Raw genomic sequence first — 25,702 nt, 5'->3', positions numbered from 1 at the left:
GGCCTCCAGACCATGGCATGGGTGAGAACAGCCTTGGCCAGCATCTTCCCTTCCCTAACCGTGGTACCCTTGTGGCACTGTCCAACACTGCCTTATTATTAATTTATTGTCTGTGTTCATCAAGCCTGGGGTGGGGCGGGTGGCCAGGATCAGACAAGGGGAGGTCTCGGAGGCTACGGGCATCGTCCGTTTCCCGCAGTGCTGCTGGAAATCACAAACATCACTAACTCGTGCCATATGCGCACACGGGAGACACTGGAGTCTCGCCGAACTCAGGGCCTGGCCTCCACCTGGGAAACAGTCATAACCGTACCTATAGCCTTGGAAGCATTAAGCGGGAACCTGCTCCGGAAAGCAGAGTCCGGCGCGCACCGGCGGCTCACCCCGCGCTCACGCGGCGCGGCTGGACGCGGCATCCCGCCACACCTCGTGAGAGCGCCGGCGGCGTTCAGGGCCGCCGACCCTAGGGCGGGGCAACAGGGGTCGCAGGGTGCGAGTTCGTTAGGGCAAAAGCGGGGTGCCGGCCTGAGACGCGGGCACCGGGACCCCGCGCGGGCCGGGGCCCCAGGCCCGTCGGCTGCAGGTACACTCGCTTGTACGTGCTCCAGGCGCCGCGGGTCTGGTTTCGGACGCGCGGAGTGCGCAGACCCCAGGAGAGGCCCAAGTGATCACGGGCAGGCTCTGGGGAGAAAGAGGAGACAGAAGGCGGGAGCGCCTGTCCCTTCGGGTCAGCCAGGAGCGCAGGTAGACAAGGGATAGGGGTAGGAAGACGGCTACCTCAGCCCAACACAGAGCCCGGGACTACCTACTGTCCCTAGAGGGAACTAACTGCCGCCATTCCCCTCCCCCACTCTGGCGGGTTAGGCGAGAGAACGGTTTGAAGTAAGACGCATGCGCATGAAACTGAATTATAAGCCGCGGAGGCTAGGTGTTCAATAATCGCGACAAGACGCAGGCGCAAAAAAACCCGGAGGGTTTACGCAGGAGGGAGAGACTGAGCCCCAAACACTTGCGCATAATAACTTGCTGGCTGGAAGTGGGCCAGCTCATAAGAGTACGCATGCGTCTGAGCTCTGTGTGACGCAAGGGGGCGGTGCGGGCACCTGGCTGCGCTTGCGCAGAGCTTGTTCAAAGGGCCTTATTTAGGATGCGCAGGCGCCCGCTGGCCATTTTTTCTCAGCCACGCTGAAGCCGTATATTCAGGTGAGTGTTTGTTGCTCGATGTTTTCCGCCCATCAGCCCCTCAGGGTGCTGTTTTTGCAAGGATTGCTTGCTCCCAGACCTCTATAGATCCTGGGGGGCCTTGGCAAGGAGCGGGCTGCCGCTAGGAGCCAGGAATGGCTTGCCGAGCGGTGGCAGGGCCGTTGGGGCCTGCAGGCCGCGCCGTCTCTATTGTGTGAGATGTCGGAGGAGGCGGAGCGGAAGCGCGGCCGCCATTTCCTTGCTTCCACGCTGGCGCCAGGCCGGACCCCCTGTGGCTTGGGTCTGCGGTAACTGGTGCCCACGGCGGCTTTGGCGGCCCGCCCATTGGCCAAGGGGGTATTGGGTGTTGGAGTCGTCAGGGTTGACGTGCCCGCGGGCTCTGCTCTTACAGAGGTGCCGTGGGCCCGTGGGGAGCCTCACGGGCAGTTTAATTTTTAAGATTTCCCAGGTTTGAACCCCATCCCCGCTTTGCAGTCTGTCTCGACGCCAGGACCAACTAAGAGACAATGATGTTGGGCACCGAAGGCGGAGAGGGATTCGTGGTGAAGGTCCGGGGCTTGCCTTGGTCTTGCTCGGCCGACGAAGTGCAGCGGTTTTTTTCTGGTGAGTTTGAAGCGGAGGCGGGAGTTCGCGGCCCGGGCTTGGTATGGGCGGGCGGGCGGGCGGGGAGGGCCTGGGCGCCCCCTGGCGGGGGGCGGGCCGGGGGGGGGCGCGGCAGCGGTTCCCGCTGGGCTGCTCGCACCCTGGCGCTGCTGTTACGCAATGGAAATTGCGAAAGCCCCGCCCTAGGGGCCCTCTTGGAGGAGTGCGGCCTCTGGCGGATTTTTTGTTGGCTTTCCCTTCCCCGGAGCGCTAGCTAGCCCTTTGTGGACGTCTTGAAAGATACATGGGATTTCCCCTTCAATCTTAAAAATACTGTCCAGTAGCTCGGCAAATAATAGCAGTACTTTGCAAAATCTTAACGTAGAACGTCTTTCCAATTTTGGTTATGTCCTTGAAAAGAGGCATTCTGATTTGGAAAGTTAAACTATCATTTCTTAATTTCAGACAATTTTCCTAACAGGATTTGGTAATTGAAGAGTTGTTATTCATCTAGTTTTTGAGCTGGCTCACTTTAACAGTTGAGGACATTGAAGCCCAGGGAAGTTTACTTGCTCATACAGCTTTTTCCCCCCAGTATGTAGGTTTCTTGAGTAATTTCTACCAAAATGTCCTTGTTCTCATTATTAGTGTAAGATTAGACTGATAACAATTTGGAAGAAATCTACAGGTTTTGGAAGGACACTTGTAGTATTGACTTACTGTCTGAATTTAGCATTGGTAACGGAAAACGACCTGTAAAACAAGAACCAAGTACACTGGAAGCCACCTTGCAGTGGGCAAGACTGGGTTTGGCTTCAGCTGTGCAACTTGGAGCATTTTAGCTTGGTAACTTTGATGCCTGTTCAGGTGAGTATTGGTCCTGTGATTTGGATTTGAAGGAGAAAATTCTAGTGTTACTGCTAGCAAGGTAAAAATGATCAAAGGTCCCAGACTGAAACTTGAAACTTAAGTATATTTATAAAGTGCCTTAAAATAACAAGGTCCAGACTTAATTTGCTGAGAAGTTACAAATGTTAAAGGAGACATTAACATTCATGTAGTGAGAACTTGGAGATAACTTCAAGAAACTGCTTTGAATGTTGGGTTTTATCGAAGGATTGGGAATATATCATCTAGGGAGTAAAGTTTGATCTGGGGAAGATAACTGCTTAATTACTGCAAAGAGACCTAGGAGTTGGTAATATCTTGGTCATTCTAGGCTTTCACCTAGGCTTTCTAGGTCGTTCTAGGCATATCATCTAGGAGTATATGATATGCATGTAGTGCGGGCTTGAATACGCATTTCATCTATATCACCCAGAGGTGGTTTTAAGTTTAAAATTCTGTATATTAACGGTTGTTTTCTTTCCAGACTGCAAAATTCAAAATGGGGCCCAAGGTATTCGTTTCATCTACACCAGAGAAGGCAGACCGAGTGGCGAGGCTTTTGTTGAACTTGAATCAGAAGATGAAGTCAAATTGGCCCTGAAAAAAGACAGAGAAACTATGGGACACAGATATGTTGAAGGTTTGATTTATGTTGCCCTAGTAACAGTAAATAAACATTAAACACATAGAGATCTATCTTACCCTTCTGAATTTTAGGTATTTGACCGCATGGAAATGGTATCTAAGGGAGTTTGTGGCAGCTCTTCCTAGATTATCTAAAGACCCAGGAAGTCTGAACTTTGTTTTCTAACTTTCCAAAATTGACTAATTCTAAGCACCTCTTACAGTATTCAAGTCAAACAACGTTGAAATGGATTGGGTGTTGAAGCATACTGGTCCAAATAGTCCTGACACGGCCAATGATGGCTTTGTACGGCTTAGAGGACTCCCCTTTGGATGTAGCAAGGAAGAAATTGTTCAGTTCTTCTCAGGTATGTAGTCGTGTTTGTTGCTGAGCAGTGAGTTCTGGCTAGCTTCTGGCAACGTGATTTAATAGACCTTAAGGTTGAGTAGCTTAGATATTTAAATAGGTTGTGAGTCTATGCAGGTGAATTAATGTTTTCTTCTTCCTGGAGACCTTCAAATAATTTAAGCCCATCTTAAAGGTGGAAATTAAGTACTTCTAAAATTCTAACTTCGTTTGTATTTAGTATTGTAGTTCAGAGTAGATCTTTGAGGATTCTCCTCAATAGCTTAACTTTTCCTCACAATGCTGTTCAGCAAGAGTACTTCAAGTTAAAGGTAAGATCCCTTAACGTTAGATTAGTATATGAGATAGGTGGTTGTAATTTATGGCAGGTGTCTGTGTAAGACACATTGGGTCATGGGAGCAGAATTGTCTAATGGTTTAATTCTTTTTATGCAGAAAAACTTATGGAAGCAACTGGTTTAGCCAGGGAATTATAAACTTAGCCTAAGAGTAGGTTGAATGTATAGTCTTAGAAGCTGAAATACAGAAAGTGTTTTGCAGTTGTTCTGGGCCTAAAGTATTTGAATGTTTTTATGCTGAAGAGCTGATAAAATTGCATGTTTTTAGCAGAATGTTAGATTATATATCTTATACTATTACTTGATTATTCATGATGTGATAAACTGGAATTAACAAGAAATCCTTTCATGGTTTAGTGTAGTATGTGTTAAAATCCTGACTTATATATAAATATGTATCGAGTCCTATATTTTGCCAGAATTTTTGAAATCAAGTCTGTTTTGATTGTTTTGTCTAAATTGGTGAGAATTGAATGCTATCTGTCAACGTTAAATATGAACATAATTTCATATCTTCTAGGAAAGTGCTTTAAGCCCTTTTTGTAAGCTTGGGAAAGTATCCACGGAAAGGATTTTTCATAGACGGAATTTCCAGAAGTGAATCATACTACTGTTAGAGCATAAGAGTGCATGATTGTGCTGTGTAGATCAGTTGTTTGTTGAAAGTTTAGATTGTATGTTTGTGAATATTAACTTAAGCAATGTTTCAATTTGTATATGCAATGTTTAAATGTGTAAATTTTTTTGTACTTGAAGTTCCACTAACTTAAAACATTGAACTATAAAATGAGGTAAAAGGTGTGTCTTGAATTTAGTAAAACTGTTGTATTTAATGCTTGAAACTTTATTAAATTCTTGTGTAATTCTCAACATTAAGTTGCAATAGATTAAGTGTTCATAATTGTAGAATTCTTAATGCATCCTGTGTCCAGCAACTGTTTTTTTATATACTGTGCCATGGGGTGTGTTAAGAATTGAGTTATACTTAGTAATAATGGAACTTCATATTACTGCAATGCATATTTAAAAAGTTCTTGTTGAAAGCATACCGTTCGCCTAAAGTTAAAATTCTGGTTTATTTAAAGCTATAAGAAGAATCATTTCTGGGCTTGTGATGTTAATATTGCCCCCCTACTGGGGTTATTTGTCCTTGGGTTGAAGGGTTGGAAATCGTGCCAAATGGGATAACATTGCCGGTGGACTTCCAGGGGAGGAGTACGGGGGAGGCCTTCGTGCAGTTTGCTTCACAGGAAATAGCTGAAAAGGCTCTAAAGAAACACAAGGAAAGAATAGGGCACAGGTGGGGATGGATGGTTGGTTGGATTTGTCACTTTTCTTATGGTAAACAATTAAATCCATATTCTCTCTGCTTAGAAGGAAGAAGTTAATCTATTTCCTAGTCCCAGTTGATGTTTGGCCACAATTTTCAAACTTTTCCTATGTCAAAGTCCCATAATGTATTCAGATGAAATTTTAGGTTTTAAAATTGTCCTCAGTTAAAATTTGGTCTACTTTGCAATTTTGTAAGAATCCTAATTAATCCCACTCAATGGAGTTGAGAGACTATGGCTTTAAAAAGATGTAATGCAAACCTGGCTTTAGCTGTAATAACACCCACCTAGTAAATTAATATTACCATAAGAAAATGTGATACTTTCTGATCTTGTTTTTAAAGTTGAAATGCAACAAACTTTTTCTTGCTGTATAAATATTCTGCATATGTATTAATAAGCATAGCTTTCAAGAAATTGTCACACAAGGTTTTATTCTCTTTGCTTGTGACTATTTTTCATTGAAGCATGCGCTTACCTATGCTGATTCCTACTAAAAGCATAGGCTGGGGTATTTATTGGCGAAAGGAAATGTGTAGTGTGGGCTGGACTGTTGGTGGAGGCTGGCTTTTTAGCCCACTTGCTATACATAATGCCAAAAGATTTAAGACATGAAATGTTGAAAGTTGAGTGGAATTCTTCCCTCCTAAAACAATTTACAGTACTCCTCTACCCCTAAGGTTGGGCTCTTTGCCTTAGAGGAGTGAGTTTTCTATAAAGTTTACATGAAATTGTCTTATACAATTGAGTGAATTTCTGGTCATTGCCTAATGCAAATATAAGAAATCTGGCTGTAAATATTAGTCAGTTTCATGGCTATGACTACATTGTTTTCTTGTGTAACTATATACCTGTATGACGTGAACTAATGTTTTCTCTCCCTATCCCCTTTCCTCGTGAACAATGCTTTAGGTATATCGAAATCTTTAAGAGCAGTCGAGCTGAAGTTAGAACTCACTATGATCCACCACGAAAGCTTATGGCCATGCAGCGGCCAGGTCCCTATGACAGACCTGGGGCTGGCAGAGGGTATAACAGCATTGGCAGGGGAGCTGGCTTTGAAAGGATGAGGCGTGGTGCTTATGGTGGAGGTACGTGAGAACATGCAGGCCTCAGGAGGTGGTGCTCTGTGTGTTTTCATTTGATTGATTGTACTTTTTGTCTTTCAGGTTATGGAGGCTATGATGATTATAATGGCTATAATGATGGCTATGGATTTGGGTCAGATAGATTTGGAAGAGGTAAGGTAAGAATTGAATTTCTCAACTGAAGGACACTGACACTCTTGTCCATCTAGACCTCAATTATTGTTTTTCAGGAATGTCTGACCACAGATATGGGGATGGTGGCTCTACTTTCCAGAGCACAACAGGACACTGTGTACACATGCGGGGATTACCTTACAGAGCTACTGAGAATGACATTTATAATGTAAGTGTAAGATGAATTTATAAGCCGGCTGTATCAGTAAAGTAGTACAAACTTGGTTATTTTGCTTAAGTGAAACAGCATGTTAAAATTTTGTTTTTGTAACATTAGAAAGTTGATTTGATTCTCTGAAACACCTTGCATTTAGTTTTTCTCACCGCTCAACCCTGTGAGAGTACATATTGAAATTGGTCCTGATGGCAGAGTAACTGGTGAAGCAGATGTTGAGTTTGCAACTCATGAAGATGCTGTGGCAGCTATGTCGAAAGACAAAGCAAATATGCGTAAGTGTGATTTAAGTATCTTGGGGACTCTACAGGTGGTTGTGTGAGTAACATGAGAGGAAGGAGGACTAGTAAGGAAGTATGAGAAGTTTGTTCGCTGATAATAGGTTAGCTCTTGTTAAAAATAAAGTTTGGGTTTTTTAAATTAGTGTGACTGAAAGGGATTTGATAAGAATATTGACTTAAAGTATACCCTTAATTAAAAAGCAATTTAGGTGAATGTTTAAAACAAGAGGCTAGTTTTTGGAAGCTGCATGATTCAAGTAAATCACCTGAGAGAAGTTTTTTTAACCAAAATGTATTTGAAGTGCACAGATCTACTTGTTTAAGAACTTAGTGCTTGTTTCTTTCACCAACAAACATTTTCAAACTTTTTTTTCTCATTTCAGAACACAGATATGTAGAACTCTTCTTGAATTCTACAGCAGGAGCAAGCGGTGGTGCTTACGGTAGCCAAATGCTAGGAGGCATGGGTTTGTGTAAATATCACTTTAGTGTCCTTTTTTTAAGCTAACCTTGTATACCTTTTCTCTCATTTCAGAACACAGATATGTAGAACTCTTCTTGAATTCTACAGCAGGAGCAAGCGGTGGTGCTTATGGTAGCCAAATGATGGGAGGCATGGGCTTGTGTAAATATCGTTAGTTTTTTTAAAAACCAAAACATATCTATATAAGTCGATTATATAAGTTAAGTTAATTTATATTTAATGAGTTTAGTATAATTAAGTTAAGCAAAGGAAGTTTTGATTTGAATTTTGTGTCTGGCTTACATCTTTGAGTAACATAAAACTGCTTAGAATAGATAACTAAATAGTTGTAAAAACTTATGGGGGAGGGCACTGTAGAAAGTAGTAGAATTGTCTGTAAAGTATATATCTAAAATTAATACTTAAATGAAAAGCACAGGATCAAAATAACTGAAATTTGTGGATATAATTAGTTGGGTATAATGAGGTGTTCAGTGATACCTGTGTTTTGACATAGCCTTATATCGTTATGGGGAACAGCCCCACTAAATCCAGTTAAGCAGTTTCATAAGGAATTCTCAAAAATGCCTCTATGGAATCATGTGGATTTAGTCCTGCTGAGGTGTATACTGTTGGCCAGTTATATAAATGTTTGACTAGCTTAAGTAATGGATAGAAAGGTAGTCTCGTCATAGAAAATAGGCAAAGAGTAATAGTAATTAAGGTCAAGACTGGAAAATCATAGATTTAGAATTACAAGCCCGGTACCACCAGGTACCACATTACATAGGGAACAAGGTTCTAATGTTCTCTTAACTTAACAGCAAACCAGTCCAGTTATGGGGGCCCGGCTAGCCAGCAGCTGAGTGGAGGTTACGGAGGCGGCTATGGCGGCCAGAGCAGCATGAGTGGATATGGTAAGCATATTTTTAAATATACTTAGAATAAGTTTTAGGCAGGTTTCTTTAGTTGGGGGAATATGCAGGCTCCTTTTGGTAAAATTGGGGGTTATTAAATGTATGCTTTTGATCCTAAAATAACTTTTTAGTAGCTTAATTTTCAGAACCAATCATTGGGTGGGGGAAATGTTATATAAGTTAAAAATAGTTATTGTTGCAACTTGGAATAATGTTGGGCCAGAAAACATCTGCCTCCATTTATTAAAACATTAAAATAGTTCACTTTTTCTGTCTCGGTTAGCGTTAAATCCATTTTAGATGGAGGGAGAATTTAAAATAGTAAAATGGTGGTTGGGTTCAGGACCGTATTTACTAGTCAGTTAACCTAGGGTTGGTTTTATTTATTAATTATTTTTTCAATTGGTCTAAAGAATGGTGATTTTGGTATTATAGTCTTACCCTACAAAATCCTTTTGCAGACCAAGTTTTACAGGAAAACTCCAGTGATTTTCAATCAAACATTGCATAGGTAAATATTTTCTCAAAAAATATAATTTAAATTCCCAATAGCAAATACTGATATGTTGTGATAACACTATTTCTATAGCAGTCAATGGCTCTGACTTAACTCCATGGAGGCTGCCATTTTGGGCACAGTGAGTTGCCTTTAAGTCCCACTTTGTTGTCTCACTTCCTGCCCACCGTGAATAGGAAAAGCAAGAGACTGCCCCTGTGCTCCTATTCATACATGCCATTCGATGGACACATTGTGAATGCTTATGGTAAATTTTTTTTTTTAAAATGCCTTGTTTAGTTGTAAAAACAACATGAAGTAATTTTGCAATTTTTGAAAAACACTAGTTTTCCTTTAAACTTAATTTTCCACGTGGATCCTGAAGCTTCGCTTAAATGGTAGCACAAGAGTCTGGCAAGTTGGTACTGCAGAGAAAAGGGGTTGAGACTTGTTTGGAGTCGGGTGTCCCCTTTCCCAAACATGCTTCTCGCCACTTGGACAGCAGCCATTTGTACTCGTATACTTTTTTCCACTTTTTCCTGGAATGCTTTATTTTACTTGCTTGGTAATGTGATCCTTCTCCTGACTTGTCAAATTGATCTCTCTGCAGGCAGCCAAGGAGCAGTGAGCAGCAGCTACTACAGTAGCGGAAGCCGTGCATCTATGGGCGTGAATGGAATGGGAGGGATGTCTAGTGTGTCCAGTATGAGTGGTGGGTGGGGAATGTAACCAGCCCCATCACTGACTCCTAGGCAACATTTTTTAAAGAAAGAAACAAAACTTAAGTTTAACAGTTTTACAATACCAGCTTGTGATTTATGCTTACTCTAAGTGGAAATCAGGATTGTTTTAAAGACTTAAGGTTCAGTATTTTTGAACACAAACATTCATCTAGGATGTAACAACTAAGTTGAGTATAACTGTTAAACAATTTTTAGCTTTTCTCAAGTTAGTTCTATTGTAGGATGTACTTAAGCAGTAAGTGTATTTAGGTTAAAGCAGTTGAATTATGTTAAATGTTGCTCTTACGTCACATTACATTGAACACTTTGGGTGCATGTTGAAAGACATGCTTTTTTGTAAAACTCAGTATAGGAGCTGTGTCTACTATTAAAAGTGAAACATTTGGCATGTTTGTTAATTCTAGTTTCATTTAATAACTTCTAAGGCACGTAAGTTGAAGCTTTTTTTAAGTTAATGGGGAAAATTTGAGACGCAATACCAATACTTTAGGATTTTGGTCTTGGTGTTTGTATGAAATTCTGAGGCCTTGATTTAAATCTTTCATTGTATTGTGATTTCCTTTTAGGTGTATTGCGCTAAGTGAAACTTGTCAAATAAATCCTCCTTTTAAAAACTGCACTTTGTCTTGTCTATGCTTCAGTGTCATGTGGACTGTTTCTTGGTGCTCTATTCCTGCCTGGGGCCTAGGTGACAGTGGTCCATGTCTCTGGCTGTGGCAGAGAGGCTCGGCAGTTGAGGCTGTTATGTAGATGTCTTCAGACTTCCAATACACCCGAAGGTAAATAGCTTTGGGGCCCTGTGGAAGGGCTGTGTGTGGCCTGGCTGCACAGACCCCGGTCTGCACTGCCTTCCACTCGCTAATCATTTGCACAAAGCAGAGGCGGAAGTGACCTCACCGCATGCTCTGCATGTGCACGGGGGCTCCAGGCATGGCTGAGGGAAGTGCCAAAGGCCGGTGGCCAGGCGCTGCCCTGCCCTATCGCATGGCATTTTGAGTTGGGCTTATATGAGGTGTCTTAGAAGCCAGCTCATAGAAGGCTTTCAAATTGAAAGAGGTTTGAATCTATATATTTCTGTCTCATTCCTAAAGATAAGTCCACTTGAAAGCAAAATTCATTTCTTATAAAGCTCCTGAGGTGGAAGACCATGTATTTGAGAGTAAAAATGACTAAATCAGTAATGGAGATCTATTGGTTTTGGTGGACTGGAACTCAGATTTGACATTTGCTAGGAAATATTCCAGCATTAGCAAGCTAAAGGTGTGGTTCTAGACACCCTTCTGTAGAACTTAGAATTTCAGCTGCAGACAACATGCTTGTACTGTTGGAAGCCTGGTGTGTGTTCACCTTGCTGTGAGTGCTGAAGGTTTTCTCGTATCTGGGTGAGATGAGTGGTGGGTGCGCTCGATTCTAATAGTCTAGGTGGCAGCATGGCACAAAGATGGGAGTGAAGGCCCTGCAGACCCTCCTCTCCCTGCCGCATGCCCTCTGCTGGCAGGTGCTGCTCCATGTTGGACTGCACACAGCTGTTGTGCTTGGAATGTGTCCTGCAGGTTTAGGGTGTGATGATCCTCGGGCGGCAGTGAGCACTGGTGCTGAGCTGCGCTCCAAACCTGGTACTGCCCCTGCCATCTTGGCTGAGGTACTCCGTGTCCTGATGGGAGATACGTGGTGTTGAGAAGGTACACGGAGGGTCCCTCCCCCAAGTCCTTCAGTTAACTTGTTTCACATACAGAACATGTTGAAAAATGTGGAGGAATAGGGGACTAGAACTAGGAAGGCAAATAAGCTAATTCAGAACCATTTGACTTTTCAAAAATGAACCTAGAACCACTCTGGTTCTTGGGAACCTTGTATACCGTGGACCAGCATCTTCACCCGGGAGCTGAAGAATGCCGGGAACCTCTGCCCAGGTAATGAACCTGTGCACTGAAGCTCGAGAAGCACTGCCTTAAACCATCTCCCTCATTGCCCAGGTCAGGGGGAGGCTGCCAGGGCAGAGGGTTCCAAAGCTCAGGTGCGTGTTTGATGTCAGGAGAAAAGTTCTCTTCCATTCAGCTTAGTACTGGCAACTGGCACAGGGGTTCTTTGTGAATAATGCTTGTTGAACATTTATTTGTTGCTTGGGCTTGGGGTGGGATGGGGAGGGGAGAGCAGACTGCCTGAGCTGTCAGTCTGAAGTAGGGAGGTACTGCCCTGCTTCCTTTTGTATGTGCAGATGAGCTAAGGCTCCGAAGTGAAGTGACTGCCTAAGGCTCAGCAGGCTGGAGTCCAAACTGGGTTCACTGAAGACAAGGGACAGATCCCTGACGCCAGACCAGTTTGGGTAGTGAAGCAGGCTACATGGGCCCTGATGAGATCTGAAGAGCTCAGGTTAAGTGAGGGGAACTTCTCCCAGCCTGAAACCCACAGCTTGGAAGAAAGGAAGGTTGGGCCAGTTTTCACAACCCACAGGTAACTCCCATCCTAGCTGCTAAAATTCAGATCCCGCAGGAGCTTCCCCAGAGGCGTCTTCATCTGCCACCATCTGTGTCAACTCCCCAGTAAGTAAGGGTGGGTGACAGACAGGCTTTGGTGACAGGCTTAAGGTCACTTCCTCTGTGCCCGTTAATAGACTTAATGGCTGGAATTGTCCTGGGCTCACCTGGGCAGAACATAGCCTGTACCCCAGTACCCAGCAGATTCCTTGGCTGTCACTTCAGATGTAGCCACTGAAGGGCTTTCTGTCCTGGAAATGGGGGTGGGGGGTTGCTCTGAGGTACCCTCCACCTCTGAAGTCAACACAAACTCCATTTCTGCACCAGAGTTAAAAATATGATTTTATTGCGGGGTCAGTGATAGATGTTCATGAGGGTATGGAATGGCACATCTTTCGCCTCTGAAGCAGGGAAGGCACACTGGGCAGTGGGCGAGGAGCTGATGACTCACTGCACTAGTGCAGCTGCTGCCAAGGAGGTTAAGCCTTTGAAAAGTGAAAATGATAGTAAAACCATGACCCGTAACCAGTGACGCAGCCTAGCCAAGAGAAGTTTCAATCTCGAGTTCATTCCATACCGCTTGTAGCCTGGGCCTGCTGTGTTCGAGGATCACCCTTTCCTTGGCTCCCCGTGAGCCTGGAGAGCCCGAGCTGTCCCCAGGCCCTAGGAGCCAGTGGAGGAGCAGCCCTGTAAGAGCAGGGTGTGGCAGCTGTCGCACACACGCACGGGCTTGGGGTAGGAGGGCAGGGCCAGCTCGTTGCTGGAGCACGTGTTGCAGAAGATGTGGCCACAGTTTCGGCAGTGGTGCTAGGGGACAGAAAAGCGGCAGTCACAAGACACCAATCTCCCCCGGGCTGCACAACCCTCCCCAAGAGGCAGGTACCAGTTTGGAAAGGGTTCTAAACCTTGGTGTTTGCATTTATGTTCCTGTAAAATCCACGGCGTGTTGGTGGGGTGGGCACTTGCAGGAGGAAGGTTACTGGGCTTGAAGAAAAGAGCCCGTGTCATCCTGTGACCACTGCTCCGCAGGCCCCTCCCAAGGGGAGTCTTGCTTGGTAAACAACTGCCACAAACCTTGGGCACAGTGCATGGCACACGCCTGTGCGCCTCTGCTCTGGGCTCTATGTCCCTTCTGCCATCCTGTCCACATCATCCAGCTGTGGGCACAGCCAGACCTGTGAACAAGGCAGCCTCAGGACGGCTGCTTCTAGTTCTGACTGAAATTTGGGAGAGGTTTCGCTTCCTCTTCCGTGAGAACGTGCATCCACAAAGTAGTGGGGTGGGGTGGTGCTGCCAGTGTGGCAGGCATTTACCCCTTTTGGTAGACTCCCAATGTTGCTTGGGGTCTGTACCCTACCCTGTTCCTGCCCACCTGGTCGGTCACGGCCCTATCAATCCTGGACCAAAGGCTGGGTCCAGCACGTTCTGTTCTTGGAATCTGAAGGCAGGTGACATAGGCAGAGGCAGATTTATGGGGAGCAAGTGCGCTGCCCAAATGGTGTGTGAGCATTTGGTGCCACTTGGATGCCTGTCCTGAGACCTGCTGCTCGTAGGTTCCCCATAGGTCCTGTTTTTGACTAAGTTAGGCGGATTTTGGTCCTGTTTACAAAGAATTCTCAATGATACGTTCCCCTAGACCAGTTCTGCACACAAGCAGCCTCAACTCCCAAAGAAATCTGCCAATCATTTAAAGGACTAGGGGGGACAGGGCCTGTGACTGACTGAGCAGGGCCCCCAGAAAAGGGGGCAGGGTGGGAAGCCGTCTGAATGGGCCATCAGACCAGAGAGGGCCTTCCCCAGAGCCAGAGGAAGGGGAGTCCCGAGCTGGCCCTGGGCGAGTGCGGAGGCCGGCCACATACCTTTCTCCGGGAAATGGAGAACTCCTTCTCACACTGCTTACAGCGCGTTGCTTCGTCATCTTTCAGCCAAGTGTGGCCCTGGAAAGAACACAGTGATGCCTTGGCTCCCGATAGACATGTAGCCTAGTATCCGTTGTCCCTTCCTAATAGCACCCGGCTTCCTTTCGAGGGACCACCTTTTTTGCAGCTGATGGTGGCCTCACAGGACTGCCTCCACCTGACCACAGCTGGAATGCTGTGCTGCAGACTGGGCCTGACCCTGGCTCTGGCCTCCCAGCTTCCTGTTAGACTGACACCCACCCCTCTGTAAACAGTCAGGACCTGGTGCTTGCAACTCCAACCCTGGCTGATACCCTCCAAGTGGCTCCTGCCCTGGCGGGAGGGTGGAGGGCCCACCCTGTCGGCCGGACTATGACAGTCTGCTACAGTCGTCCTCGCCAAAGACAAGGCCACGTGCCACGGAGCTGGAAAGTCCCTGCCACACACTCCAAGTGTCTCCATTCTGTAGAGGAGGCAACTGGGGCTTTGAAAGAGGCTCTAGAGTCCTGTGTTGTGACTTCTGTCCCCCTGGCACTGTGAGTACTGTGCAGGGCTGGGGACACAGATCATCAGCTCAGCAGTTACTTTGAAGGAGCTTTTACTCTGCCAGGGAGGGTAAAATAAATGGACGGTAACTCCCAAGTCCAGGTGCTGTACCGTGTTTCCCTGAAAATAAGACTTTGGAGCGAAAATTAACATAAAATAAGAAATAAGAAAATTATAGTAAAATAAGACCGGGTCTTTATATATAATATAGTATAACACCAGGTCTTATATTAATTTTCGCTCCAAAAGATGCATTAGAGCTGATTGTCCGGCTCAGTCTTATTTTTGGGGAAACAGGGTAGGTGCCATCACCCTTTGCTGCCTCTGACCTGCATGCACTTGGGGGTGAGTTGCCCAGTCATTAGGTCTCTGTTCCAGGGTTCTCTGGAGGGCGCCTGGGGAAGTGGCTGCCGAACAGCTGCCACCGCAGAGCTGAGGCCCAAGGGCTGGAACTCCTGCCACAGGTGGGCTACCCGTTCTCTGAATGACCCTGGGAGGGGGCAGCTTGGGGCATCTGCCCCTCCTTCCCCACTGTCCCCACCCCAGGAGGCCAGCCTAGCACCTGCACTGAGTCACCTGGTCCTCGTGCTCCTGCTCTCAAGTGATGTGCGTCATTCTGTCCTCCCCAAATGGTCCAGATACTTGCCCTGTTCAGGGCTCGCACGGCCTCCAGAAAGGGCACGGGCACTGCCATGGGGCAGGGTGACCTCTGGCCCCTCACTTGGAGGAAAAGTTCTCACAATATTAAAAAATATCCGTAGGCCTCTTTCTGCCACCTTTGCTTCCTTCATTAGGGCACCTGTGATCTAGGCCTACTGTCATTACAGCTGATGGCAGAGGAACAGGACAGAAGACCTAGGTTCCAGCTGGGGCCTGTCACTTGTCGGCATCAAGTGACATGGCTCTAAGCAACATTTTATCTGTAAGTGACCAGAACCAGCACGAGCACACATTTCCCCACTGCTGGGAGAAAGCCCAGGCGCACAGTGTGCGAGTGGGATAGCAGCAGGAGCGGCTCTTACGCTGTGACACACGTAACTCAGTACCTTCAGGGCCTTGTTCACTTCTTTGATGTCTTCCATCTTCAGCTTTGACCTTAAGAAAAGGAGAGACCATTCACAGCAGTGAGAGAGGCTCTTAAACTCGAACAAAGAACTCACAGCGGTGGGCTTTGCGAGGAAGCTGAGATGGTCTAAAATGCTTTCTATCCAGTTTTCTAATCCCAGTCACCTCATCCACTGGCGCACGTACGCTGCAGTCTGAGGCTGCGTCTGTGGACTGAATCTGGCCAAAAACAGACTTTAGCCTGCAAGGGTTGAAGATGACTTTGAAATTATTTCAGTCATTTAAAAATTGAGAATTATCTCAGAAGCCCAGATTTCTGGCTTCTCTGGGTAACCATTCTTGCATGTGACGTGCTTGGTGTGTGTGGGGGGTTGTGGTGCTCCTTTATCAGGCTCGGGCTCTCCCTGGCCCTTTACTGCTGTCTGCTCCATCTAGAACATTCAGGCTCAGAGGGCATGGTCATTTGTTCTTGCTCCATTCTTGTTAATAAGAACAATTCATTAGTTGTCTGCATAAAAGACGGACTGAACACAGTCTAAACGGGCAGAATTAAACCAGATAAAACCAAACAGTGTATTTGTAACTTGGGAGGGAAGGGGAATGACCTGAGCCCTTTCTTAGAAGCTGAGGTTAGCCTAAGCTACCACTGGACTGCCTAAGGCTGTGTCAGGGCTCTGACACAGGCTAGACTTCTGGGAAGGACTCAGGAAACAGAGCATCAGGGCCTTGGGAGACCCCATGGCCCTCAGGAATGACCATAGGCACAGCTTCCCTCCTCGTACCCGCTGTGGAAAGAGGACAGACAGCCAGATCAAGAGGGCACCATGGACGCACGAGAGCTTCCCTGGGAAATACAACTTAGGAAGAACCCAGATGTTCCTGCAACAGCTGGGCAGCTGTGTCTGTACTGGGTGGGGCTCTGAGGATATGCTTTGCCTTCTCCATCACCTGGTGTGGGCTTACGAGAAGGAGAGGGGAGACAGCACAGAGGCAACGCTATGGGTAGCCCTGCTTACACTGCGCAGCCCGGCTGAGGGGAGCCAGGCTGAGGGGCATTCTGTAGCTGGTCAGGTGATAGCAGTTGGGGCCTACCAAAAGCAGGGGTTCCTTTTCCTGATGAGGGCCCACCCACGTTTCTGAGGCCCCCATGAGAGGAGGGTGCTCTGTGACTCTGCTTGCTGGCTGTCCAATGTGAAGAGAACAGGCAGGAGAGAAAATGGCGCTAGCTGAGAAGGGGGGCGCGTATCGGGCCACAGCAGACCATGCCCGAGGTGTCCCTCCCTACCTCTGAATATGATGCAAACCCAAGGAGCCAGCTGTGTACCAGCCTCCACACCTGGTGCTCGTTAGGCTCACAGATGCCCTCAGAGCTGCCTGTGCTCCAAGACGAGGTGGACACCTGGCTGTGCCCACTCTCCAGGAGCCCCTCAGGGAGGGACAGGAGAAGGCAGCAGGCCGGCCTCACAATGGAAGGGAGGGGTCAGTAGCCCTGAGCTGGTCTAGAAAGACACAGTGAATGGGGCAGGATTTCCACCTCATCCCCACGAGGGCCATGCATTTCCTTTCTTCTTAATACTCTTGTGGGCCGGCCTAGAGCACTGCTTTATGCAGACTTGCCAACTTTCCAGACAGGAAAATCCAAAGGTGGTGCATATCTGTGTCCCACTTCAGTGTTTCTAGTTTATTCTCATGTTAGTCCCACCTGTGGCCCTTACAGGTCAGTGTATTCAGTGCTGGGCCTGAGTTCAGGCTGTGCTGGTCATGAGAGCCCCCATCTCTCTGGTCACCGTGCTGTGTCAGGATTCATGTGGGAACAGTGAGTCAACCTAGGGTCTCTGTGGGGACGATCAACAAGAGGAACCTCTGTTCCTCTCCGAGACGGCTTTGCTGGGCACCATTGTGCCCCAGTGGGGCGCAGACCCACCTGTCAGGCAAGCAACGGGCAGGATAACAGAGGTGGGAGGTAGAGAATGATTCTTGATGGCCTTTTTCTTTTTTTCTTAAGCCAGTTTGAGGTGGATTTCTGTCAGATGCAACCAAGAATCCTGACTCATAAGGGGACAGAACTGCCCATTGGGTTTGGAAGTGTAGTGATTACACAAAGGGACAAGTTCCACAATCTGCAGTGTCACCCATCAGACTGTCCGGACAGGAACACCAAGGAGAGCTGTCAAGTCGAAGGGGAGACAGAACTGCCAGGGTGTGCTCTGCCAGGTGACAGACAGGCTGGCGGGTGAGGGTCAGTCCTGACAAAGGCAGGCGCACGGCGGCAGGTGCAGTTCCCAACCCACAGAACTGCCCGGGTCTGACTGCAGGCTGAACAAGCAACGCTCTCAGCACCTGTCTGGTCCTCCTGGGACCTAGACGCTGAGTTAGTGAACATGAGGGTTTCGGTCACTAGAAAAGGATATCCTTAACAAATCAATTAAATCTGCAGTGTCCCCGAGGCTTGACTTCCTAGGGAGGGGATCACCCTTGAACAGGCCTCCCTAACCGGCTCTCCCTCCTGACAACAGGACATAGGTTTGGGGCTCGAGTCATGTGGTGGGCAGGCTGGTGTGGCTGTGGGGAGAGAGGCCCAGTGGCCCTGATGCTGGCTCTGGTGAGGGGAGCAGGTTCTTACTGGCTGAGGTGCAGTCCCATTTCTTGGAGGGCTTGCTCCTGCTCATCACAAACCTTCTGTAACTCTGCTTTCTCATCCTGGAGCTCCTGCAGCTCCTAAAATGAACAAACCAGATGCCTGACACAGAATTGAAAGTCCTTTTTTATAAGGTTTAGTAATCACAGCAACAAGCAGGTCAGAATGTTTTTCAAGAGCAAAAGGCAGTTTTCTTGTGTTAACCTCCTTCAAGACAGGGTGATTTCATTAGCTAACTTCTCTAGAATAGGCAACTGGAAGGTGAGGCCGCCCTGCAGCGGAGCACTGACATGGGACAGGAAGCAGCTACGTCCATCAGGCACATTCGAGTCGCCCTCACAGGGCAAACAAGGCTTTGCCTATCTGAGTTTCTATTTAAAAACAAAACAAAACAAAAACCTCAAAAAATACACAGTGAACCTTATACAGAAATGAAGCTTGCATCAGTGAAGGCTCAACTCTTTTTGAAAAGGGCTGGTCGGGCCGGCCCGGTGGCTCAGGCGGTTAGAGCTCCATGCTCCTAACTCCGAAGGCTGCCGGTTCGATTCCCACATGGGCCAGTGGGCTCTCAACCACAAGGTTGCCAGTTCAATTCCTCGAGTCCCGCAAGGGATGGTGGGCTCTGCCCCCTGCAACTAAGATTGAACACGGCACCTTGAGCTGAGCTGCCTCCCGGATGGCTCAGTTGTTGGTTGGAGCATGGGCTCTCAACCACAAGGTTGCCAGTTCAATTCCTCGTGGGCAGCGCCCCCTGCAACTAAAATTGAACACGGCACCTTGAGCTGAGCTGCCGCTGAGCTCCCGGATGGCTCAGTTGGTTGGAGTGCGTCCTCTCAACCACAAGGTTGCCGGTTCGACTCCCGCAAGGGATGGTGGGCTGTGCCCCCTGCAACTAGCAACGGCAACTGGACCTGGAGCTGAGCTGCGCCCTCCACAACTAAGACTGAAAGAACAACAACTTGAAGCTGAACAGAACCCTCCACAACTAAGATTGAAAGGACAACAATTTGACCATTGTTCCCCAATAAAGTCCTGTTCCCCTTCCCCAATAAAATCTTTAAAAAAAAAAAAAAAGAAAAAAAAAAAAAAGAAAAGGGCTGGTCAAATTTCCGGAGACTGAATGACCAAGGCATATTTAGGCCAAGATCTGGGTTCTCATCGTGGCCAAAGCATGGACGGCAAGACCTTCCGGAGGCCCTGAGACTCCATGTAGGAACCATGCACATGGGGAGTGAGAAGCATGAGGAGACAGTGTCGGTAAGGTGTGTAATCTGGGGCCAGTGCACCTGCTGGACACAGGCTGACAAGGACAAAGACGAAGACCCAGAAAAGTGGGGTCCAGGGCAGACCATGGGCAGCAGTGGGCATCCCTCCCTCCCAGCCACCCCTGGGCCTTCTGCCCTAGAGCCTGTTCACACAGGCTCACAGTACCCTGAGGCTTACTGGTGACACTAGGCACATCATTTTATTTCTTTGTGTGTGTGTGTAGGAGAGGGTGTGGAATTCAAAACTTAGACCAAAGTATTTTGAAGTGGAATAAAGGGGGCATGTTCCATGACAATGTAGAACTTTCTAGAAGTCCTCTTCTGCCCTCCGTTTCCTCTCCTCCCCTCTCCAAGCCAGAGTGGCTCTTCAGGAAGCGGTCCCCACCCCTGGCGTAGCGGGTTCTCATGAGAGGCTCTAAGCACTTCCCAACAGAAATCAAAAGGGGCTTTCAGGCTCATTCAAATTGCGCAGTGGTACCCATTACTGTGTTCACAACAAAATCCAGGTCTGGAAGCTGTCCTGCCTGCCCCAAGGATCGTCCTTCAGAGGTGACATGTGGGAACGCCACCTGTGGGTTGGTGGTCCCCTGAGCCTGGCACCAACCCCACCAGAAGAAGCCATGGAGGCCAGAGACACCCTCCAGCTCCCCAGGCGGCAGCCTGCTCTGACCAGAATTGTCAGGCCCCTTGCGCCTTCTGGGGACATGTCTGGTGATTTTATAGTAGGGGAAAAACTGCAGACTAATTGAGTTTCACGGGAGGTCCCACTCCACAGCCAGACGGCAGTGCTATGCTGGCACCCTACTTCCCTGCTCTCTGAAGCTTCACCACATTATTCAGGCCACAGGTGAGGTGAGGCTCCCAGAGGAGGAAGATGACTCCAGGGAGAGACTACGGGAGTTTAGGGCCCTGGTCCTGTCAGCTTCCTAGGGATGACCCAGAATAGGTGGCTCTTGGGACCCAGGATCTGTGGCCCTGGGCAGAGTGGCCGACCCACCTCTGGGGTGAAGGTGTGGACTGGCATTTGCTGACCATGTTTACTGGTTACTGCTAGTTTGCTCTCTTGCAAGCTCACCACCCATTCTCCACAAAGCAGCTGGTGACAGTTTTCAAATGACATGGGTCGTGGCCCTCTGACAGCCTCATATGAGGCTCAGAAGAAAATCCAAACTCATTCATGTGGCTCCGAGGACCCCGAATGGCTCTGCCCACCCGAGGCCTCAGCTATGGCACCTCCTTCCTCAGCGCATCACACTGCAGCCATGCTACTTTCTGCAGCTTCATCATGACAGCCTCGCACTTCCTGAGGGATGCTCAAATCTCTGCCCGGCAACTCCTTGCTCGTCCTTCAAGTTTTGCCTGTCACTGTTTTCCCAGACCACCCCCCAATTACTCTTCACAGCACTCATCACTGAATCTCTGGTTTGCTCACTGGCTCCGGGGATGTGGGGATAGCACCTCCAGACCCCGAGCCGCCGCTGCTGGGCCCGGGTGTGCTAGCAGGCTCTTCAGCAGGACTTTCTGGAGATGCCAGAAGCCCTTTCCTCCCAAGGACAGGCCACCTTACCTTTTTTAATCCTTCTACTTGCTGTAGTTCTGCTCGGAGTAGAGACGAGGTGTCTTTCTCACACTGTAATTCTCGCTGCAGAGCTTGTCTTTGCTCCTTTTCTGATTTCAGCTCCTTCTCTAAACTTGAGCTATTGCCCCAAAGTGACAATTCTCCCATTAGTCTCAATGGGAGATTTCATGGAAAATCCACAATCCACAGCCCAGTTTACCACCCAGGAAATGGGGAATTCACAGGACTCTGAACTGCCACGTGAGCCTCCAGACCCTTCAACAAAGCATGGCCACAAGGTTCCGTCTCCTCCAGGGCCACCTGTACTTCCATAAAACCGGGGACACATGAGAGAAGCGGAAGAGCTCTCGGACACCTGGGAACACACCGCAATCCCCACTGACATGGAAGAGAGCACAGCGCTTATTTTGTCTTTTCCACCCTGGAGCCAGCTGACACAGGAGGATGCTAGGGGGTCAGGTGGGGAACCCGAGGCCGGTTTCTCACTTGTGAGATGCTGAACGCAACATCTCTCATCATCGACCTTTTCACTTTTACTTGGCACACATGCTCTCACCCCAATTCTGCCTTGCAAGGGAGCCCTGGAGTGGGCCACTGGGACACTGCCTCCCACCCCCCCGCCCCACCTGCTGGGGCACCTACCACTGCCCGTGCAGCTGGGACAGCTGCTGCTGCAACGCACCGGTCCTGCCACCCAGCTCCTGCTGCAGGGCGTGGCTGCGTGCCTCGGCGCCCTGCCTCGCCCGCTCCGCCTGCTGCACCCTAGACAGATGGATAGAGCTGTGGGAAGGCCCAGTCCTCACGACTTAAGGAATGGATTGCTCATATTTGTGCTGGTATGCGTGTCTTCTTTTATTTTTAAGTGAATATATGGTAAAATTGACGTGTGTGTGTGTGTGTGTGCAGTTCCATGAGTTTTAGCCACCACAGCCACCACAACACAGCACAGTTCCGTCATCCCTGAAAATGCCCTAGTGTTGCCTCCCTCTTGCTACCCCCTGACCCCTGGCAACCACTGCTCTAATTTCTGACACCATGGCTTTGTCATTTTGAGAATGTCATAGAAATGGAAGTATATTTCATATAACCTTTTGAGACTGGCTTCTTTCTCTCAGCATAGTATGGCTGAGATCAAGCCAAGTGTTCGTGTGTAGCAATGGTTCATTCCTTCCTATAGCTGAGGAGTATTTCAGTGTATAGAGCCCCAGTTGGTTTATCCATTCCCCCGATGAAAGACATCTGGGATGCTTCTAGTTTTTGGCAATTATGAATAGAGCTGCTACGAACATTTGTGGACAGGCTTTTGAATGAATGTAAGTTTTTATTTCTCTTGGGCGAATAGCCAGGAGCGGGACTTGGGTCATACGGTGAGAGTATGTTCAGCTTTATTCTAAGTAACTGTCTTCCAAAGTGGCTGTGCCATTTTGCACTCCCACTACTAATATATAAGCTCTACTCACCCCGTAGCCTAGCCAGCATTTGGTGGTGTTGTCATTAGCAAAATACTTTGCAGCTCTAATGTGTGCAGCAGCATCCGAGCGTGATTTTAATGTGCACTCTCCTCATGGCTAGTGATGTGAGCATCTTTTCGTGCACTTTTCGTGCCATCCTCTGTAGCAAAGTGTCTGTTCAAGTCTTTTGTCCATTTTTAAATGGAACTGTTGGTTGAGTTCTGAGAGTTCTTTATATATTCTGGATACAAGTGCTCTGTCAGATATGTCAGGTGCAAATTTTCTCCCAATCTGTAATTTGTCTTTTTATTCTCTTAACCATGTCTTCCACAGAATAAAAGTTTACATTTTGATAAAGTCCAATTTATCAAGTTTTTTTCTCATGGATCATGCTTTTGTGTCATGTCTAAGATCTCTTTTTGTAACCCAAGGTCACAAAGATTTTCTCCTATGTTTTCCTTTAATAGTTTTAAGTTTTACGTTTAGACTTATGATCCATTTTGAATTAATTTTTTTATAAAGATGTGAGGATCATTTTTTTGCTTATGGATGTCTAACTGTTCAACATCATTTACTGAAAAGACTATTCTTTCCCCATTGAACTGCCTTTGCACTTTCGTAAAACATCGGTTGCCCATATTTGTGTGCGTCTATTTTAAGACTCTATTCTGATCCACTACTGACTTGATGTTGAAATGTGACAGTAACAAGGAGCGCACCAGAGAGTCCTGACCCCCTGAGAGGACAATGGGACACAGTAGCCCAAAGGCTGATTAAGTGACTACGTGCTGAGGGAAATGGGGAATCCAGCCCCCTTGATGAGCAAGACCACAGACCTGAAGGACCGCCATCCCAACTTGTCTGCACTTTTGAGAGAGACTGTAAGTCCCCAGGCCCAGAGTATGCCCAGCACCTTCAGGGGAACACCTGCCAGGGGGAAGTGATTACCTCTGTTCCATCTGTTTCATGCTGGACATAGCTTGATTGATTTTTTCTTCAAAAGATGTGATGGCTTCATTCTTCTGCTGTAAGCTGCTCTCCGCATCCTGCAAAAGCAAGGCAAGTGGGTAAGACTCTGCGTCTCCCTCACCCCCAGTTAAGCAGGGTTTGACTGTTTACCTGGTATTTTTATAACACTTTCAAGAGTGTTTCATGAACTACTGCTCTTCTCCACAGCCCCGGAAGCAGACATGGCCATAACTAAAGCAACACTTGTGGGTAATTTTTAACTTTTTAAAAACTTGTTATTATTTTTTAAATTAAATTTAGTGGTATACCATTGGTTAACAACATTATATAATTTTCAGGTGTACAAGATATTAATTCAACATCTGTGCATGCTATAGCATGCTCTTTACCCGAAGTCTAGTTTCTTTCCATCACTGTATGTTTGACCCTCCTTTACCCTCTTCACTCTCCCCCCACTTCCCTTCCCCTCTGGTAACCACCCTTCTATTGTCTGGATCTGAGTTTATTTTTGTTTATTTTGTTAGCTTGTTTGAAACTAACAAAAGAGAGGAGATATTTGCAAATGATACCTCTGATGAGGGGCTAATATATAAAATATATAAGGAACTCATATGACTTAACATCAAAAAGATAAACTGATTAAAAAATGGGCAGAGGACCTGCACAGACATTTCTCCAAAGAGAACATACAGATGGTTATAGACATATGAAAAGATGCTCAACATCACTAATTATCAAGGAAATGCAAATTAAAACCACAATGAGGTATCACCTCACACTTGTCAGAATGGCCATCATCAGTAAATCAACAAACAAGTGTTGGTGAGGATGTGGAGAAAAGGGAACCCTTGTGCACTGTTGGTAGGACTGTAAATTGGTGCAGCCACTATGGAAAACAGTATGAAGGTTCCTCAAAAAATTAAAAATAGAACTATCTTATGACCCAGCAATTCCACTTCTGGGTATTTATCTGAAGAAATCCAAAACAATAATTTGAAAAGAAAAGATACATGCACACCTATGTTCATTGCAGCATTATTTACAATACCTGAGATATGGAAGCTACCTAGGTACCCACCAATACACAAATGGACAAAGAGGAGGTGGTGCATATATACAATGGAATATTACTCGGCCACAAGAAAGAATGAAATCTTACCATTTGAAAGAACATGGATGGACGTAGAGGGTATTATGCTAAGTTAAATAAGTCAGACTGAGAAAGACAAATACCATATGACTTCATTTATATATGAATCTAAGGAAGAAAATAAACCAAACAAAACAGAAACAGATTCCTACATACAGAGAAAAAAATGATGGTTGCCAGAGGGGAGGGTGGTTGGCACTGGGTGAATAAGATGAAGGGATTAAGAAGTTTAAATTGGTAGTTACAAAACAGTCATGGGGATGTAAAGCACAGCACAGGGAATATAGCCAATAATGTAATAACTATGTATGGTGCCAGGTGGGTACTAGACTTATTGGGGGGATCACTTCTTAAGTTATATAAATGTCTAACCACTGTGCAGCACACCCAATTAAACTAATACAATAATGAATGTCAACTGTAATTGAAAAATAAATTTTAAAACATTCATGTACTCAAAATGGTAGTTTCAGACAGTATAAATACTTTAGAATGTTGGCGTAGAGGAAGGAGGATGGGAGTAGGGATGGGAAATAAAAGGAAATAAGAAAATAGAGAGGGGGCCAGGCCAGCCCAGTGGCTCAGGTGGTTGGAGCGCTGTTCTTAAGTCCGAGATCACGGGTTCGATTCCCACATAGGCCGGTGAGGTGCGCCCTCTACAGCTAAGATTGTGAACAACAGCTCTCCCCGGAGCTGGGCTGCCGTGAGCAGCCAGAGGTTGGCGTAAGCTGACCCGGGCAGCTGTGAGCGGCCGACCGACGGGGAAGCACAAGGCTCACAATACCAGCATGGGTCAGAGGAAAAAAGAAAATAGAGAGCTGTTTTATTATAGTGTGTTCCAAACTGAGGGATATGCTTGTTCCCTGAGTGCCCAAACCCGGTGAGGGGGAATGGGGGTGAGAAAGGAAAATAAGCTACCAGAGGATGTGGGGCAGACGAGGCCACAGGAAATCTAACTGTTGCAGCACCGACTCAGCAGTCAGGAGTCTGGCCC

General features: G+C 47.0%; 2 protein-coding genes across 14 annotated transcripts in view; one reads left to right on the top strand and one right to left on the bottom strand.

Annotated features, from left to right (window-relative positions):
• The first annotated feature begins 299 nt into the window (after positions 1 to 299).
• Positions 300 to 10,289, top strand: HNRNPH1 (heterogeneous nuclear ribonucleoprotein H1). 12 transcript variants are annotated; one of them, XM_074313329.1, is made up of 14 exons: positions 300 to 583; positions 1,678 to 1,806; positions 3,158 to 3,313; positions 3,522 to 3,665; positions 5,164 to 5,302; positions 6,246 to 6,424; positions 6,503 to 6,574; positions 6,631 to 6,764; positions 6,910 to 7,045; positions 7,435 to 7,494; positions 7,587 to 7,676; positions 8,339 to 8,431; positions 8,893 to 8,942; positions 9,538 to 10,289. In XM_074313329.1, the coding sequence occupies exons 2-13, from the start codon at positions 1,710 to 1,712 to the stop codon at positions 8,940 to 8,942; spliced, it is 1,350 nt and encodes a 449-aa protein (XP_074169430.1). In that variant the 5' UTR covers positions 300 to 583; positions 1,678 to 1,709; the 3' UTR covers positions 9,538 to 10,289. The 12 variants fall into 12 exon arrangements, with proteins under 12 accessions (XP_074169430.1, XP_074169432.1, XP_019572518.1 ...); XM_074313331.1 differs by lacking the exon at positions 300 to 583 and adding an exon at positions 1,064 to 1,203 and having other exon boundaries at positions 7,587 to 7,646; XM_019716959.2 differs by lacking the exon at positions 300 to 583 and adding an exon at positions 1,064 to 1,203.
• Positions 10,290 to 12,476: 2,187 nt separating this feature from the next.
• Positions 12,477 to 25,702, bottom strand: part of RUFY1 (RUN and FYVE domain containing 1) — a 44,214-nt gene continuing 30,988 nt past the window's right edge. Inside the window, exons 12-18 of one of the 2 annotated variants that reach the window (XM_019716956.2) lie at positions 23,538 to 23,635; positions 21,781 to 21,900; positions 21,127 to 21,256; positions 18,280 to 18,374; positions 15,638 to 15,686; positions 14,007 to 14,084; positions 12,477 to 12,954 (exon numbers count right to left, since the gene is read on the bottom strand). In XM_019716956.2, coding sequence (XP_019572515.2) covers positions 12,811 to 12,954; positions 14,007 to 14,084; positions 15,638 to 15,686; positions 18,280 to 18,374; positions 21,127 to 21,256; positions 21,781 to 21,900; positions 23,538 to 23,635 — 714 coding nt within the window. In that variant the 3' untranslated portion in view covers positions 12,477 to 12,810. The remainder of the gene's footprint in view (positions 12,955 to 14,006; positions 14,085 to 15,637; positions 15,687 to 18,279; positions 18,375 to 21,126; positions 21,257 to 21,780; positions 21,901 to 23,537; positions 23,636 to 25,702) is intronic. The other variant, XR_002136272.2, reaches the window with a different exon arrangement.

The sequence above is a fragment of the Rhinolophus sinicus genome, linkage group LG10 (assembly GCF_036562045.2).
Source record: "Rhinolophus sinicus isolate RSC01 linkage group LG10, ASM3656204v1, whole genome shotgun sequence".
Lineage (NCBI taxonomy): Eukaryota > Metazoa > Chordata > Mammalia > Chiroptera > Rhinolophidae > Rhinolophus > Rhinolophus sinicus.
The sequence above is the reverse complement of the archived record's forward strand: the minus strand, read 5'-3'. Positions and strand labels throughout refer to the sequence as shown.

Coding starts and splice junctions, on each gene's coding strand:
- HNRNPH1 (XM_019716957.2), top strand. CDS start 1,710: ATGATGTTGGGCACCGAAGGCGGAGAGGGATTCGTGGTGAAGGTCCGG. Junction 6,765..6,909: donor CTGAGAATGACATTTATAAT/GTAAGTGTAAGA, acceptor CCTTGCATTTAG/TTTTTCTCACCGCTCAACCC. Junction 7,677..8,338: donor GATGGGAGGCATGGGCTTGT/GTAAATATCGTT, acceptor TTAACTTAACAG/CAAACCAGTCCAGTTATGGG.